This window comes from Garra rufa, chromosome 24 (assembly GCF_049309525.1).
Source record: "Garra rufa chromosome 24, GarRuf1.0, whole genome shotgun sequence".
Taxonomy (NCBI): Eukaryota; Metazoa; Chordata; class Actinopteri; order Cypriniformes; family Cyprinidae; genus Garra; species Garra rufa.
The window spans coordinates 12,147,198-12,164,697 of NC_133384.1; the positions used below are offsets into that span (position 1 = coordinate 12,147,198).

Below are 17,500 nucleotides of genomic sequence, written 5' to 3' on the forward strand. Positions count from 1 at the left end.
CTATGTTAAAAATGTTTACCATTTTCTATAACTACAAGTCAAGCTACAACACTAACACGACCACACAGAGACACCAACAGACCACTATACCAGCTGCCTTAACCTGACTGTATATAAATATACATGGATCCATTCAGAATTATTAAACAGAGCAAAACGCAAGTTAAAGAAAGCAAATAAAAACATTCTGAATTTGTCGAATGTGGTGATCTGAGGGTGGCTTTACATGACCAGTGAACAGTTCCTCTGTCAGATTAAGTGTTGATGCCCATATGCCCCTATAAACACCACTGACCATTGTAAACTCCTATAAAAACAGCACTTTCTTGCCAGACATGTGACCATACTGAAATGTTCTTGTGCAAAAAGCTATCAGAGCGAACATACATGTTAGAGGCTGACATTTTTTCAGAAAATAATGGGAAACAAAATCACTATTAATCACGTGATTAGGACGGGATAGGAAAAATGTCAGCAGGAGTGGGCGGGACCAGGAATCATAACACTATGATACCCAACTTTATTCACAAATATACCTTCTTTTTTTTTTTTTTACAAATAAACTATATATTTTGATTTTGAACTCAATTCTAGTTGCCCTGTCTGCCAAATTATGCCAACCACCAATAATATAAGAGAAAAAAGCTTCCCCACGCACCTTTGTAGACATAAAAATCATAAACAAAATGGAGTCAGACATGAAATCCATGCTGCAATGACTACTGTTAGAAATTCATACCTTAATTGTGCACACCAGTCGAGACGGACTAGGGTTCATTGAAGTTGCAAATAAGATCATTAAAGGGGCATAACACACACAGTTTCACCCAATCTTATGTTAATCTTGAGTACCTATAGAGTAGTACTGCATCCTTCATATCTCCAAGAAGTCTTTAGTTTTATCATATTTACAAAAGAAAGATGCAGCTTTATGATTCTCTCTGGAAGGCGGGCAGGTTGATGAAAACTTGCGTGCCGATTGCCAACAAAACACACATTTGACGCCGTTTTTTACTTGCCATCTGCAGGTCTGAATCATGACCGGGATCTTTTGTGTTGATGTGTGTACGGGTGCGCTCTTTTGAGAGAAATGCCAATACAAGGAGTTTCACCTTTCATGACGTCATGGTCATGTTTAGCATGAGAATCCAACTCTTTAACAGTGTAAATAACTTAACATGCATGAAACAGCACTGGGCTCCCCCTTTAAAGGTGCCATAGAATGGAAAACTGTATTTACCTTGGCATAGTTGAATAGTAACAGTTCTGTACATGGACTTCTTGCTAGCGCTAGCCTGTTACATTGCAGTACATACAATTTCACTTACCACATAAACAGAGTAAGGAGAGATGACTGCGCAGACGATGGCGAATTATTTGCAGATCCTGATCACTGCTGACAGCATCTAAACTTGTCAAATGTGCTAAGTACTGCGGCTGTAGTATAGCGTTACACAGAGCATGTGCGATGCAAATCTCAAAAGCAAAAGTAGAATGATTGTGCATTGAAAAAGGCAGTTTTAATGCCCCGCATACCCCACGGCTCGAGCTCCGTAATTAAATATATATTTTCCTCCATGTGTTTCCTTCCTGCTGTGTAAGCTAATGAAATGAGCAAATCAAAGTAAAGCGTATCATTATTATTCATGAACCTTCCAAATAAGGTAATAACAGACCATTTTATTCTAGGGACAAATCCTAGGGTTGTAAATGGACTTGTAAAACCATTTCTGGAGAATTTTTCCTCTTTCTTATGCCATATACCTTCTGTGTAGATATCATATAACATAATTTAATATTTAATATTTAATAATTTAATATTTAATTTAATATATATCATATAACATCATTTAATATAATGTTATAATGTAATATAATGTGTGCATGTGTGTGTGTGAGTTTAGATTAACAAGCAAGGTCCTGGCAGATCAATAGGTTAGTTGCATTGGCGGGGAAACGTAGTGGACGTGATCAACTGGTCACTTCAATCGAGAGTGACCAATAGAGAAAGGCCTTTCATCCTTTCGCCCACTGAGATACAGCTTTACTCGCAAGCCAAACTTTTAGACCCCACAAAAAAAAGACAGCAGAAAAGAGAGCAACATTTGTGGTTTCGCGATGAAAAGTGTTTGAAGTACACAAAGAAAAATTTTATTTATTTCTGAGATTTAAGAAGACTTTTTTTGCAAACTTTTATTTTTTAATTACAAAATAATTAGTTTTACTCTCAAACACAGTATGTTAGTTTGAATAATAAAAAGACAAAAATAACCCCATACAATCGGATCATTCCAATTCGTGAATCGTTTGGTGCGATTTGCTGTTTTTTTTGCTGAACTGATTTAACAGGTTCATTGAAAAGAATCAGTTTGTTCATGAATCAGACACCGCTTTTGCGTCTCGGAGCATGTGATATATTATAAGGAGTAACGACATGTTTTATGAAATGTAGTAAAAGTACGATCTTATGCTTTGGAATGTAGTGAAGTAAAAGTAAAAGTTACTCAAAATAAAACTACTCCAGTAAAGTACAGATACTTGAAAAATTTTACTTAAGTACTTAAGTAAAACTACTTTGTTACTATTCACCACTGGTTTTAAAAATGCTTAAAATGTGCTGTAGATTTTCCAATAGGAAAACAATTGCCAGTGTTCTCCTCCTGCTAATGGACACTGTAATTTCATGGGGAAAACAATAAATTGGTAATTTTGTCTTGCAAATATTATGCTTTCTTCTTCTGTTTTCCATACACATTTTTATGAAAATTAATATAGTACTTTTTTTTATTATAAATCGCGTTTTTTATCATTTGAAACGTGCTGCGATTAATATTACATAGCGTTTTATAAAAAGCAATTGATGTCAAGCGCAAAGCGCACACATTTGGATTGCTGACCAATAAGAAATGCAAGTAAGTTTGTATTGCACATTGCATTGCAGTGCCTGCAGTTCACAACAACAACAACAACAACAACAACAAAAAAGTTGTTGTATGGAAGTCTATGAGAACACCAGAGAGAACGGAGAACGGCCAGAGTGAAATCGCCCAAAAAGGTGTGGTAGGCCTACTCCACATAATGTAACTTGACACTGATTAGAAGATATATTAGACGTATATTAGACAAGGCACAACAAACGATATAGAACAGAGACAGTTAATGTAACACTGTGGTTGAATGAGATCTCTAATCCATAAAACAACTTGTTTAGAACATTCTTGTTCAGTTCTTGTTGATTTAACCTCCTGAGACCCAAAGAAAAAAAGTGCCTCTTTTTTGTTGTTTTTTTGTGATTTCCTACATCCTTTGGGTTAAAAAAAAATTCTACAATTTAGAGTTTTTACGTTTTGTTTTTATTTTTAATTTTACAGCATGTCCACTGTAGTGGACCACAGGACCATTTTAGTTCAAAACGACAGCCAAACTCAGACAACAAAACTGTACAGAATATGGCTGTAAAGGGATATTAATCCAACATTTATGTAACAAAAACAAAACAACTGAAATCAAGCATTTTCCATAACTTGCAATGAGTCTGTTACGGCGCTGTGCAGGAATTTTGGCCCACTCATCTTGGCAGAATTGTTGTAATTCAGCCACATTGGAGGGTTTTCGAGCATGGACCGCCTTTTTAAGGTCATGCTGTGGGCATCTCAATAGGATTCAGGTCAGGACTTTGACTAGGCCACTCCAAAGTCTTCATTTTGTTTTTCTTCAACCATTCAGAAGTGAATTTGCTGGTGTGCATTGTCCTTCTGCAGAACCACAGAGTGCGGCATCTTTCCTGTTCTTCCCTTTCTGTCTCTGTGTCTGTCTCAGTCTGCTCATCTGAGTCTCCTGCAATTTCTTCCTCTTCTTCAACATCTTCTTGTATGTTACATTAAAATTTATCCTCATCTGACAGCTCTAAGTCAGAGTCTCCCTCAACTATCTTATAAAAATCCTCTCTGCTTCAGTTCGGCCTCCTACAACATGCAGTCATTAATTACATTAAGATGGTCCTGATGTCCACTATAGTTGACATTTAAAAAAGGATGATATTTTGAAACATAAACAATTTAACAGCTTTGAAAGCTAAATGTATTGTTACTGACACTTTAATAAACAAATACATATGTGATAATAATAGTAAAAAACATGTAAAAAAGCTAAATTTTAGATATCTCTGTCCTTCCCATAAAATGTGCTCATTTGCATGTCGGCCATTTTGGATTCAGTGTAAGAAGTGGTTCCTAGCATGCCAGCCAATCAAATGACATATCACTAGAAAGCCCAGGATGTCCTCTGCACAGTACAACAGGACTTGACAGAGTAGCTCAAAAAATTCAAAGAAAATTCATGAAAACACAAGGTCCACTACAGAGGACATAAGTCAATGGGCGGGGTCTCATATAAAAATTGCAAATCTTTCTAGAACCATTTCCATTTAATTAAACTGGTTAAATTGTTCCATTGTCTTAATTTTTTCAAAAAGGGGGGTAAGTGTGCACAGGATGTATGCAAATTAGTTATTTTGAAGTGTAAATAGGAAATTAAAGGCACAGTGATTCGAAGAGAGGTCAGGTGGACTGGCCTGTTAGTCTTTGATGAGAATGCATTTAGTCAGCCTGTCACCAGCTTCCCCGTTCCTCACAAACTAATTAAAACTAGCCAAACTTGCATGGCTATCAGAAAATTAATTGCTATTAAGTGGGAATTGGAATGTCCCACAATTCATCACCGGAGAAATCCTTTCTGTTTAAGATTAATAGACTGAAATAAAACAATTAGGGCCATCATTTTCAAATGGAGATGTTGGCATCCCCCTCTACTTCAAATCGCCTGTGATCATCCCTTAGTAACTCATCCTATTTTAACAATGTTTGTTCCATGCCAGCCAAATTAACACTTTAAAGCCCTCTTTTATGATATATAGACTCTAAGAAGGGGAGTGAATGAGTGTAAGTGCGTTATCTAGGAGTCTTTGTTAAAAATGGGGATGGGATAGCACAGTCGTAGTTTAGAGCTCAGTGTAATTACTTTTAGAGAAAAACTGATGAATAAAAGAATTAACCTGTCCTACGTATGTACATTCAAGCCACACATTTTTAATCCATTAGCTGCTAATAAGCCAATGTCAAGTAGATTCCGTTAATGTCAATTAGATTTAGAAAGACTTTAATTTGGACCCTTCTTGGGATGTAGATGAATTTTTAAGGTGGAACTATTATTTTTTCCCACACTTTTTTACATTCACATGTACATTTACAGTAACATTTTTGTTAAAAAAATGTTTGAGCAAGCATATAACACACAAGGGTGTGTGTGTGTGGGGGGGGGGGGGGGGGATTTCTCAGGAGCAATTTTTAAAGGGGACAATAATAATACAGCCAAAATTGGACTTGTAAGGATAGATATGCGTACACAGCATGTGTACATAGCATGGTGACAGTGTTTAAATATGAGTTTGGTTCATAGGTTAACACGGTCATATTATAATTATTGAATTATTTTACATCCTTCACATTGTATTTTATGTTTTGACTGGGACTGAGGACATTTTTTATTTAGATATTAAACTGCAGCATTTATCTGCCACCTAACATCCTATTGAGCAAAACCCAACACATCATTAGGTCTACAATATTAGCCTAATGTCAGTTCACACACAGGCTTATCATTGTGTTAGTTGTAGTGGGTGACAAGCTATGGTATTAAACATGCTAAGCTTGGTAACCTTATAATCGCTCATAGAAAAATACATCGGATATCATAATTTTTTGTCATGACTAATTTATTAATAATCTAGCATAATCTGTATTAAAAAGAAAGAATCACTTCACCCGATGTTTAAAGTGAATAAAAACCCACCAAATCTGTTTCTAACCTTACCCGTATCCCACCTCAATAGCAGTAACAGTGTTTTGCAATACAGTATGAACTCAATAAGTACATTGTACTTATTTTTTAATGTGAGTACATGGTAGTTAAGGCCACCTAATATAAAGTGGGACCAAATATTTTAATCTAATTGATAAACCACTGAACTGTCAAATTGTTTTACCAAGCTTCTGCCACCATTACACCAGCACTGAGATTAATTAACTGCATGACATTGTATTTTTTTTTTTTCATTTTATTGACCAGTATAAGGTGTTTTGTGCACTTTTATACGTGTGTGTGTGTGTGTGTGTGTGTGTGTGTGTGTGTGTGTGTGAGAGAGAGAGAGAGTAAGTTTGTGCTGTCTATTTACAAAGTCTTAAATCACAGTTCTAAGCTGAATGCCAGCAATGTGGTAAGATGTTCCAAATGTGGCAATACACACACACACACACACACACACACACACACACACACACACACACACACACACACACACACACACACACAGACAGAGTGATTTAAATGTGAATGACAGACCCTGTAATCACTGTATGTGTCAAACAAGAAAGAGAGATGGGAGAGAGTCAGAGAGAGAGAAAGAGAGAGCGTAATCTTGTTTTGTTTGCGTGCTTTCTCTTAAAAAATGTACAGAACAACTGAAAGAAAAAAAATGAGTCACAAAGTCATTGTGTCACTCCACACAACAAAAGACCACCATCCCCCCACACCCCTCTCTTCCCCTCCTCCTTTCACTTCTCCTTCCATTTCTCCCTTCTTTCTTGTTTGTGACATTCGCCAATGAAAAGACAACAAAAGTCATTTCTTAATCTGTAGGTGCCAGTCATTGTGCGTGAGTGGAGGGCCTGTCTGCGTTCGATCTGCTTTCTAGTGAAAGCTTTTGAAAAACAACCCAGTGCAATTCCATTCAACATTAACGCACTGTTCAACCCAATTAAACGGGATTCAATATTGCAGTGACGCTACTAGAGAGCAGTGAAAAAAGTGGAGCTGCAGTTATGCTTTTACAGTGCATACAAAATGCATGTAATGCAGAAAATGCAGTCATTGTTGTATGCATCCAACAGAATATAATGAAGAAATTGCATGAAATTAAAAAGATAAGCATGATTCTTGGTCAGTAAATCTTTCTATGTGGTTAATTCTCAAAATACATCGTAAGAGAATGGGAACTAAAAAATGTTCTAATGCATGAAATGAAATTGTATTTGCAATGCAGAAAGACACACTGTTGTGCTGTCCTCTTCTCTATCTACTAATAGTAAAAGCTCTTTTAAAAAATTTAACTATTAAATTAAAAACTGTAATTAATTTAACTGAAGTAAAAACAAATATATTTTAATTAAAATTAATGAATAAATAAAAAAATAAAATATTGAAAAAAAAGAAAGAAAGATTGGTCTCACTTTATATTAGGTGCCTTTAAGTACTTACATTTAAATTAATCATTTGATACAATGCACTTAATTGTGTACATGCATGTTTTTACATTATGCTTATATATAAAAAATACTTCCATGTAATTACATCTGTAGTTATTTTCTGTAATTATAATTTCATTTACACTGTTGATCTGTCCCTTACACCTTAACCCACCCTCAAACCTACCCAAACCACCAAATCTGTCCCTAACCTTACCCATATCCCACTTCAGTAGCGACAAAATGTTTTGCAATACAGTATGAACACAATAAATACATTGTACTTATTTTTGGATGTAAGTACATAGTAGTTAAGGTCATCTAATATAGAGTGGGCCCAAATGATTATATGTGTTTTTGTCCTTGTTGTTATACCACCAGGTTTACTTTAAATACATAACATACCATTGTTTTTCGATGTTTTCTCTCTCTGTCTGTGTTTGCTCAGCTTCACGATTTCCAAGTCCTAGGCTTACAAATCGGCCCAGCAGAAAACGGCCCCTTCCCAGCTCCCCTTCCCTGTCTGACCCCAGTTTTGACCTGCAGGCCATGATTCGCACCTCGCCCAACTCTCTAGTCACTATACTTAATAATTCCCGCTCCAGCTCGTCCACCAGTGGATCCTATGGGCACCTCTCAGCTGGTACTATCAGGTATGTACAGCAAAAAAAGTATATACTACTTTCTGACAAGCTTGAAGTCGGATTCTGGATTATTTTAATTAAAAATATATTTTTATTCATATATCAAGGGAATTATTTAGTTTTTTTCGCCTTCAGGACAGGTTATTGTGTCTTATTTGAGATAAGCAAGTCTTAACTTCTCACTTGGGTTTTAAAGTACAGTTTACCCAAAATTCATATTCACCTTCATGTCATTCCAAACTTGGACACTGTGCCAAGTATGAAAATAAAGAGAGGTGTGTATTGGAACAGACAAGAAACATAACAATGTGGGAAAGATTCTGAGAAAGAGAAAAGCGATCAGTGCAGAAAGACACTCCAGCACATCCTCAGAAGCAGAGTGATGAATGAACGCTGGACAGCGAAATAAACGAGGGAACACAGAGAGCGCTATTAGGAGGAAGCGTGTGAACATATTCCTCCCCTCCTCCTCTACACTCATCTGTCTGATATGCATCTGATTAATGTTCTCCCCATCAGCTGAGAAGAGCTTTACCCTAACACTGCAGCCATGCAATCGCTCACACTGGAAAGGAGGAGAGGAAGGGGGAATGACAAATGAAAGGGTCATGAAGAAGGGGACGGAGGAGGAAAGCAAAGTCTGGCGACAGTAACACAAGCTTTAATGGGAAAGAGAGATTCTGTGGATGAAGTGAATAAAACCAATTGTGACCAACTCATTTTCTTTGAGGTGTAATTCATGAACACTTCAACTTGAGGGTATTTGCTGACCATCCTGCCTTCTAATCACACCTTTAAATGTTTCAAAGGCTACATAATTCATGCTTTTTCAAATGACCCCATTTATATGAGGCCAGTTCATAGCAGGAGTCAAGACAGACATTAAGTTGATGATAAAGTCTTTGTTACAACAATGAGACTTATTTATAGATGCTAATCAATACAAATACTGATCAACCAAATGGATTGAAGCTTTATCAATGCTCCTTTAATCTGGCATATCTAAATTTGTCCCAGTCACAAGACACTGCCATTTTGTGATTTACTTCCTACTCTGCCAAAAAATAGTAAGCTTACATTTCTTGTTGAAATAAATACATTAAGTTCTCATAGTGCTCTCATAGTTGTCTTGTTGTTTTTGTTTTGTTTTTTGGTGTGCAAACATATTACTTGCACTGCTACAAAATTGTAGACATACACTTTTGTTAAAAAAAGTTTTGGGTTTATTAAGAGATTAAGTGTAATTAAGATTAAGTGTATTTACAATTATTTATTTATATTTAAAATAACTGCTTTATATTTGTATCTATTTTAAAAGGATTAAAAAAATACCATTGTCTTACCATAGCCATTACTTCAGTCTTGTGTATCAGTGATCCTTCAGAAATCATTCTAAAATTCTGATTTGATGCTCAAGAAACTGTTTTTACTATTATTATTATTGTGTTGTTATTATTATTAGTAGTACTGTAAAAAGTTGTGCTGCTTAATCTTTCTGTGCACATTTTTCTTTGATTAATGGAAAGCATTTATTTGAAATGGAATGCTTTTATAGTGTCTTTACTCACACTTAATTTAATGCATCCAAAACTTGAATAATGGTATATGTAAAAGGATACACACTTTCTGAAAACAAAAATCAACCAATTATTACAAAATGGGATTTATTTATTTTATTTTTTACCATATGCTGTATTGTTTAAGTGTAATGTCCCATAACTACGTCATATTTTAAACAAAAGATTGTTACAGATTTTGCAGCTTGTCAGAAAATCAGAAGTTGTTACATTTGAACAGTCTTGTAACTTCTATATTAAACTGAAGGATGGATCTACCATAGAGACACAGCTAGCATCCCTGGCGATGTGTCACTCAGTTTGACGTCTGCCATCCAGCACTATTAGGAAGCAATGTTACCTGGTTTGGGTGGGGGTCTCAGAGAGTGAAAGACGACAGAAATGAACCTCTTTCCTCTACTGAGAGTGATTATTCAGTGATTTGTTTTTCCAAGCTAATCAGTCATATCTTATGTGAACATGTGTGGACAGAGGTGGCAGGCAAGGGTCCAGGCCTGATGAGTGATGAGACAGCCGTGTCAGCCACGCAGCGTCTGGCTACATTGATTTCCTCTCTGCCTGTAATAAGACCAGTAGACGTATGAGCTCGTATGGACTGGCCAGCATGTCCCACAATGAATGTAACCTCCTATGAATGTCTTTTATTGAGCATCAGGGCTTTATCATTAAAGGATTGTGGCATCTATAGAAGAGGAGATGATCTTTGAAAGTTCAATATTGTGCTTAAATACAGCTTTTGTGCTCATCGGGTGATTCATCATTTTACATCAACTATCTTGGAACTTTTTCTTAAAAAGGTTTATGTTGTGTTGTTTGCAATGTTTGTTGTTGTTTTAAATTAGTGTATTAAGATTATCAGTTTAATACATTCTATGTGTAATTATTTTGACTGCCACTAATAAAATAGTTATTATTAAAATAATTGTATTGTTAATATTGTTTATATTATTTTATGTTATAAAAATATTGCATTGTATACACTACCTTTCAAAAGTCTGGGGTCAGTAAAATCTTTTTTAGAAAGAAAATACATTAATTCAGTGAAGAGACAATAAATTGATCAAAAGTGTCAGTAAAGACTTTTATATCATAACAAAAAAAACCCTCTTTTAAACAAATCCTGTTCTTTTGAACTTTCTATTTATCAAAAAATATTAAGCAGCACAACTGTTTTCAACTTTGGTATTGATAAGAAATGTTTCTTGAGGACAAACTCATATTAGAATTATTTCTAAATGACACTAAAGTCTTGATAGAAAATAGAAAACAGTTATTTTTAAACTGTAATAATATTTTGCAGTATTACTGTTTTTACTGTATTTTGACCACAAACTTTTGAACTGTAGTGCAATATAAGTAATATTAAATGATGAATGAATGAATATTCAATAAAAAATATTATATAAATTAATGAGTTTATAATTTACTACATCACCAAATGTAACTAATTTGTAATATAAACCAAATTTATACATTTAATTTGTTAGCAGAAGTAAAAAAAAAAAAAAAACATATTTTTCTATTTGTTTTACAGCCCTGCATTGAGTTTTGCATATCCTTCAACACCTGTGGCACTGCAAATGCATCAGCAGCTTATCAGTCGGCAACCAGGCATCATAGGTTCTGCATTTGGACACAGTCCGCCCCTTGTGCACCCAGCTCCTGCCTTTGCCACCCAGAGACCTGTTCCTGGCATCCCTCCCTCCGGCCTGCCACCTACAGAACGTTCCACAGCCTCAAACGACTCACAGGTCAGTATTCACTTCTGTATGAATTATTTTATTGACCAGTAGATAGATGCAGAAGATATGATTAAAACAGAACAGTTTAACAAAAGCTGGATTTGAACTTGTGATTCCCATTTGAGTACCAGAGCTCAGTTTTACTGGAGCATGTGTTAACCACCAAGCCATGGTTCCAACCTTTACAAGTTAGAATATACATACAAAGGTGGAAGAGCTAAAAAGAGATTAGGTAAGATTTTCATTCTTAAGTTTAAACAACACTATGCATTTTTAAATCAGTTAACATGATTACTTTTGGGTGTTCTTCTATTAAACAGCAACTGAAGTTGTTTAGATCAAACAGTGAGTTTCCCCCTCAATGCTTAAATTTATTCAGCACTTATTATCACAAGTGCTGGTGCTATTTATTATTGTGTGTGGTTCATGAAAATACACACTACCAATACAACAGCATATATAAACAGCAACGAAAGTGTGGCTGCAAACAGCCCTCCCTCACAGACAGGCCTCATGGGAGTTGTTCCCTTGTGTGCGCGTAGTTTCTGTGTTGTGTCTCGACATGGAAAGACGGTGAGCTTGCCCAGAAGGCACCTTTGAGAAATAACACCCCGCTTGTTAGCAGCAAAAATCTTGCCACCTCCACCATTAATCAGACACGAAAACATTCCTAAACCTTCTCTTAGAAGGATGAGCATAGAAGTGTTTTTCTTCTTAAGTTTTTTTTTTCACCTGATCATGCCTTGTCCTTTATACTCAAAGTCTGCTGGATTAAAAACTGTAGAGTGCATCATGTTGTTTTTATCTGTCTTCGTATCGATTCCTGTTTTTTTGTGCTTCAGTAACAGTTAACTCTTAGTGTAATGGTGAATGTGTTTTCCCAAGATTTTTTTTCAATGCCAGTCTTTCCTTTCAAGCCATAATAGCCACACTACTCCTTCCTAGATCAGTGTCATCCATTTCCCCCGCCTGACCCCAGAGACAGCACCAGCTTCTTTAATAGAAGGGCATCCTGGAACATTTGTCTCACCATGTGGTCGAAAAAGAACAATTAATGAAAAAGGAGAGAAGGTGTGAGCATTGCTCAAAATGACAGACAGAGAAATATCAGATCATTGTATTTTATTGAATCACTACACTCTCTTGGATCTAAAGTTTCATACCCTAAGTGTGGTGTAGGGGAGAGTGGGGCACAACCTAACACTTTTTGAATTTCGCGGTTTATGTAAATCCACTTGGGGTTCAGAGTACAATTTTTTCACTTTGTTTCATATTTACAGTGTATACGTTTTTCGTTACTTACCTCAAAAGAAAGGAAGTGAAACGTGACAACATGCCCCATAGATGGGGTACATTGTAACATCTGAGGGGTACGTTGTAACACGACCATATGACGGCTTAAAATGTTATCTGATCGAATGAAAAAAAATATACACAACAAACTAAAATATTTTGTCAGTAAAATACATGTGTTAACTTTTTCAAATGAAGTAATGACTTTTTTTTTTTTATAAAAATGGTCTAATTTTGGAGTTTGACAATGAATGAACACATCACAACAATGTTTTGAACGGCCCTGATCACAACACACAGCTGTACAGTAGTTCAAAACAATGTGGACAAATAAATGAAACACATTTAGACATTCAGAAAAACACTCCCGTCGCTCCACACACAGCTCTCATAGAACACGACACACATAAACCAGCCAAAATGCTTTACATTTCTTGAAATAATAACTTCTGAACATTAAACAATGATTGTCAGCCTTTATTCACCTGTTCCTTGTGGTTTCTTATCAAAATCCTTAGAAGTAAATAGTGTAAATTGCACCGCTTATGTCATAGAATAGCATAGTTTAATAACAGCGGGGCATATTGTCACACAGTGTTACAACGTTCCCCATCTGCGCCACTGGAGTTTCAAAACAGGTTTGTCTTCCGCTGGTTTGTCAAGCATTAATAAACTATCTAAACTGATAAATAACAAATTGGAGATTAAAATAATGGCAGTTTTGTCTAACTTTAAATGAATACTAAAAACAGAAATGAAAAGTTTACTTCAGCCAGAAATGTACTTTTACTATGGTAAAATAAATATTCAGCGATATCTTCAAAATGCTTTTGAATTTTGGTGATCTTTTTCTCTGCATAGTGTTTCTACGGCAACTAGTAAATACCGTAAATTTGGTTATGCTAGCGTGTGTGGAAATATTTGAACCACGTGTGTTACCCCGCGTTAGGTTGTGCCCCGCTCACCCTTACAATATGTTACTAATATTTTCTTCAAAATCCTACTCATTACTCATTTCCTTGTGAAAAAAAAACCTGTATAATTTGCAAGGTTTGTTGCTTTCAGCAAGTATTGCATGGCTTGAGAAGAAAATGGTGCATTATTCACATAGAGTAATTTTAAGGTTTTTTTTTTTTTACTTTTGTTGTATGGAAATAAACAGCCTGGTCATTTTGCTAAATAACTTATTTAGCATTTGTGTATTTGTATATGCTTTAAAAGCAAAATAAAAAATAATAACAATAAAATGCTTTGCTAGAGGAGGAAATACATGTCTCTACATACATTTCTGCAACACCGTAATTATGTACCCTACTGCACGTTTCGCAGCAGTTTCAAAATGAAATGTCCAGAGAGTGGCGCTAAAACACACGTTTAATACGTGACCATGGCACGTTTTTAGTACATTGGTATAGGCATGTATTGCTGCATTTTTATTATGCTGGTTGAGATACATATCGCAGCTGTTCAGAATTAAAATATCCGGGGTGTGTTGCTAAAGGTTAATGCTCTATCCCATTGGAAATATCCCCTACACCAAACCCAACCCTAAACCTAACCGATAGTGTTAACAAATGCAAAAGTGATTAAAAAAATTTATTTGGTGCAGCCATGCTATTTTCACTTCTTCATGCAGATTTGAGCTCTTCATTGGCCAGGTGCAACGCCGTATCGCGTGAGCTACCAAGCAAACTGACTTTTATTTGAAAACTCATGAAGCTGTATATGTGAAGACAACGTTTAAAAGTATCAATTTTCAAATCATGCAAGATGTTAAAATTCTTTTGAAGGCTTAATATAATAGTCTGCAGTAGTAATTGTCTGAAAATTAGTCTGAAAACTAAATCATACTATGTGTGAAAATAAATAGAAGTTTTACTGCCTCTAGTGTTTATTTTCACTGGAAACTGCAGTGATTCATACACATAGGTATTTTTCAGGTTTGCAGAAATGTATATAGAGGCACGTATTTCCAATGAGCCTAAGTTGAGAATGAACCTTCCTTTAGAGCCAAGGAATCCTGCTCTCTCATCCAAGGAATGTTACTTTTTTCTCTCCTACTGAGTGCTTTTTCTTTACTGGCTCTGGCCAGTCACAAGGGACTTCCTTTGGCAGAAAGTGAGAAAAAGAGAGAGAGAGCAGCAGTAAATGAGTGAATAGAGTCAGAGGAGGATTTATTGCTGTTTAGGGAGAAATTGTGAATAATATCTGTTTAGACAATCAGTGGCAGTTTTTTTATTTCTCTGGAAGTAGATTTGTAATATATATATGCATATCATTACACTAACAAAAGAAGGATCTTTTTTTGTTGGGGGATGATACCTTGTTAATATCATGCTTTTTTCCTACACATACCATTACCAGACATGTTCACAAGTTTCTGAGGTCCAATTCCAAGTCATGTCTCAAGTCTTTATTTTTTCCAACTTAAGTGTGACTCGAGTCCATATCACAGACTCAAGATTCCATCTCTGACTATTACAGTACCGTGTTATATTCTGAAGTTCAGTGGTAATATAATATAAAGTATAATATTTTCACACTAATAAGTACTCTTTTTAAAAGTATTTAAAATATATTTGTATTTCACAAGGGGTACAATGTTACTTTTTGATTAATCATGGTAATGCTGTTTAGACATAGACCATGAAAGAACCATGGTATTCTTTGAAGCACCTTGAACTACCACCACATGAACATGAATATGGTAGTCATTCAGCTTCCAAAACAAATTTGGACCTATATTTTTGATGATAATAATGATTATGTGGTCATTTTTATTTGTGTTTTTTAAATATTTGTTTCCAGAGTAAACCCACCAGTGAGTCAGCTGTGAGTAGCACAGGGGACCCAATGCACCACAAACGCTCCAAACTCAAACCAGAGGAGGAGCCACCTAGCCCCGGAGCTGTTAGCGTGCAGGTATGCACATGTGCACATACATATATAGGGATAAACACACACACACACACACACACACACACACACACACACACACACAACAACAACAACAAACCATCAAAAAAAAAAAAAAAAACGCTTAAGAAGACAGTTCCCACACATGCACACGCAGCAAGAGCTTTGGGACCAATTATGTGACTTACTGTAAAGCTATTTATTTGCGTGTTTGATTTGGTCGCCTGTTGTGGCACTGTTTCAGATGCGATAAGCCTCATTGATCTCCAAAGCTTCAGAAGGAAATAGTTTTTTCTTTTAATCAGATGCCTAACTGAATGGAAAAATGAAAGAAAAATTAGATGACACATTTTCTACAATGCCCTTTATAAACTGATGGCATAAATGGACCTCCGTCTTAGATTTTTTAGTCCATGCTTTTATTGTTTTTCTTATTTATTTTTCTGCAGGCCCCTTTCCATTGTTTTTTTTTTTTTTTTTTTTGTTACATTTTAGAATAATAAAAATAAAAGCCGTCATTCATTCTCTTTCTCCCTCTCTCTCTCTCACACACACTCACATAAGAACATATCTCAAAATAGACCTAAATTAGATAAACAACAACCACCTCTAAATTCACAAATCTTAATTTCCATTTCCAAAGCTGTTAACACTTTTTAAACTTAAAAACAACTGCCAGTTCTGCATAATTTGTGGCACTTACCGAGCAAAGTTCTTCTTCCAGGCCACTATAGGATTTTTTTTTTCTTTCACAAAAAGAATAGAATCCCTGTAAAGGCATACAGCTAAATGTTTTCTCATTTAGATATTCCGAATAATGTCAGATGCATTTTCTTTAGCATTGTGTTCATGATACAAATAAGGAATGAGGACTCATGTAGCTGTCATGTACTCACAATAAAATCATTTATCATCGTCTGCACTATTAAATAATTCACATTTACCAGGCCACACATAAAACTTATCTCAGAATAGAGATTTCCTTCATGTCATGCTGTAGTAATACACGTGACAATTGTACCATTGACAACCCCCCCCGCCCCCTTTACTTTAAATAATTCAGAAATGTAATCAATCAGAAATTAAAACCATGCTCATCATATAAGTGGTATATTCAAGTTATGCATGAATTGAATTTGTACTTTTGAATAAATAGAAAATGACAAAAATTTGTGTCACATTATTGACCCCATATGCCCTCACTGTTTGGCTGCATGTGTTTGTGCAGGAGCAAACGGATGGAATAACGCTGGTGAAAGAGGAGGGTGATAAAGAGGAGGGCAAGCAGGAGCCAGAGGTGGTGTATGAGACCAACTGCCACTGGGAGGGTTGCTGCAGGGAGTTTGACACCCAAGAGCAGCTTGTGCATGTGAGTGGACACCACGTTTATGTTTCATCAATTTAAATGTTCAGTCTCTTAATTGAATCATTCATGATAAGGATCTCAAATAGGTGGAAAAGACACATATATATATATACACACAAATACCTTGAAAGCCTATACTTGGCTTCAGACATCCCATTTGTCACAGCTACTCCCAAGCTTAAGCAACGAGTGAAAGGACATGAAAGCCAACTTTGTGTGAAAATACACTACTGTCCCCTTTAACCATTTCTCTGTGGACAACAAACACAACCATTCTTTAACCACTCTTTTCTCCAATAATCCACACAAACACACACCAACCCCAAAGGCATCTGATAGAAAGATTCCCAGTTCTCCACGGCTGTTTATTCCTACTCTGACATGGCAATCCATGGCAGCCACGCTAACCCCTATCTATAATTGAAAGCCTCCAGTTGGAATGGCCTGCCTCCCACATTTGAAGTCTTGTCCTCAAAGCTTAAAGGTCTTGACAACTTCTTGGCTATGCCTTTGAAAGAGGGATATACATGTACTTTACTATATATAACAATTATTTTTTGTTTTTGGGTTTTAGGAAAAATCTTTAATTAGTAATTGAGCTGACAATTTGAGTTGACAGACATTATTTCAAAGTTTTGGATTTACATTTAGGTACATTTAG

At 35.7% G+C, this 17,500-nt stretch overlaps 1 protein-coding gene across 1 annotated transcript in view; it reads left to right on the forward strand.

The window, feature by feature from the left end:
• Positions 1-17,500, forward strand: part of gli3 (GLI family zinc finger 3) — a 39,561-nt gene that overhangs the window by 2,192 nt on the left and 19,869 nt on the right. The window contains exons 2-5 of the mRNA XM_073830538.1: positions 7,750-7,954; positions 11,057-11,273; positions 15,366-15,479; positions 16,702-16,842. Of these exons, the coding sequence (XP_073686639.1) occupies positions 7,750-7,954; positions 11,057-11,273; positions 15,366-15,479; positions 16,702-16,842 (677 nt within the window). The remainder of the gene's footprint in view (positions 1-7,749; positions 7,955-11,056; positions 11,274-15,365; positions 15,480-16,701; positions 16,843-17,500) is intronic.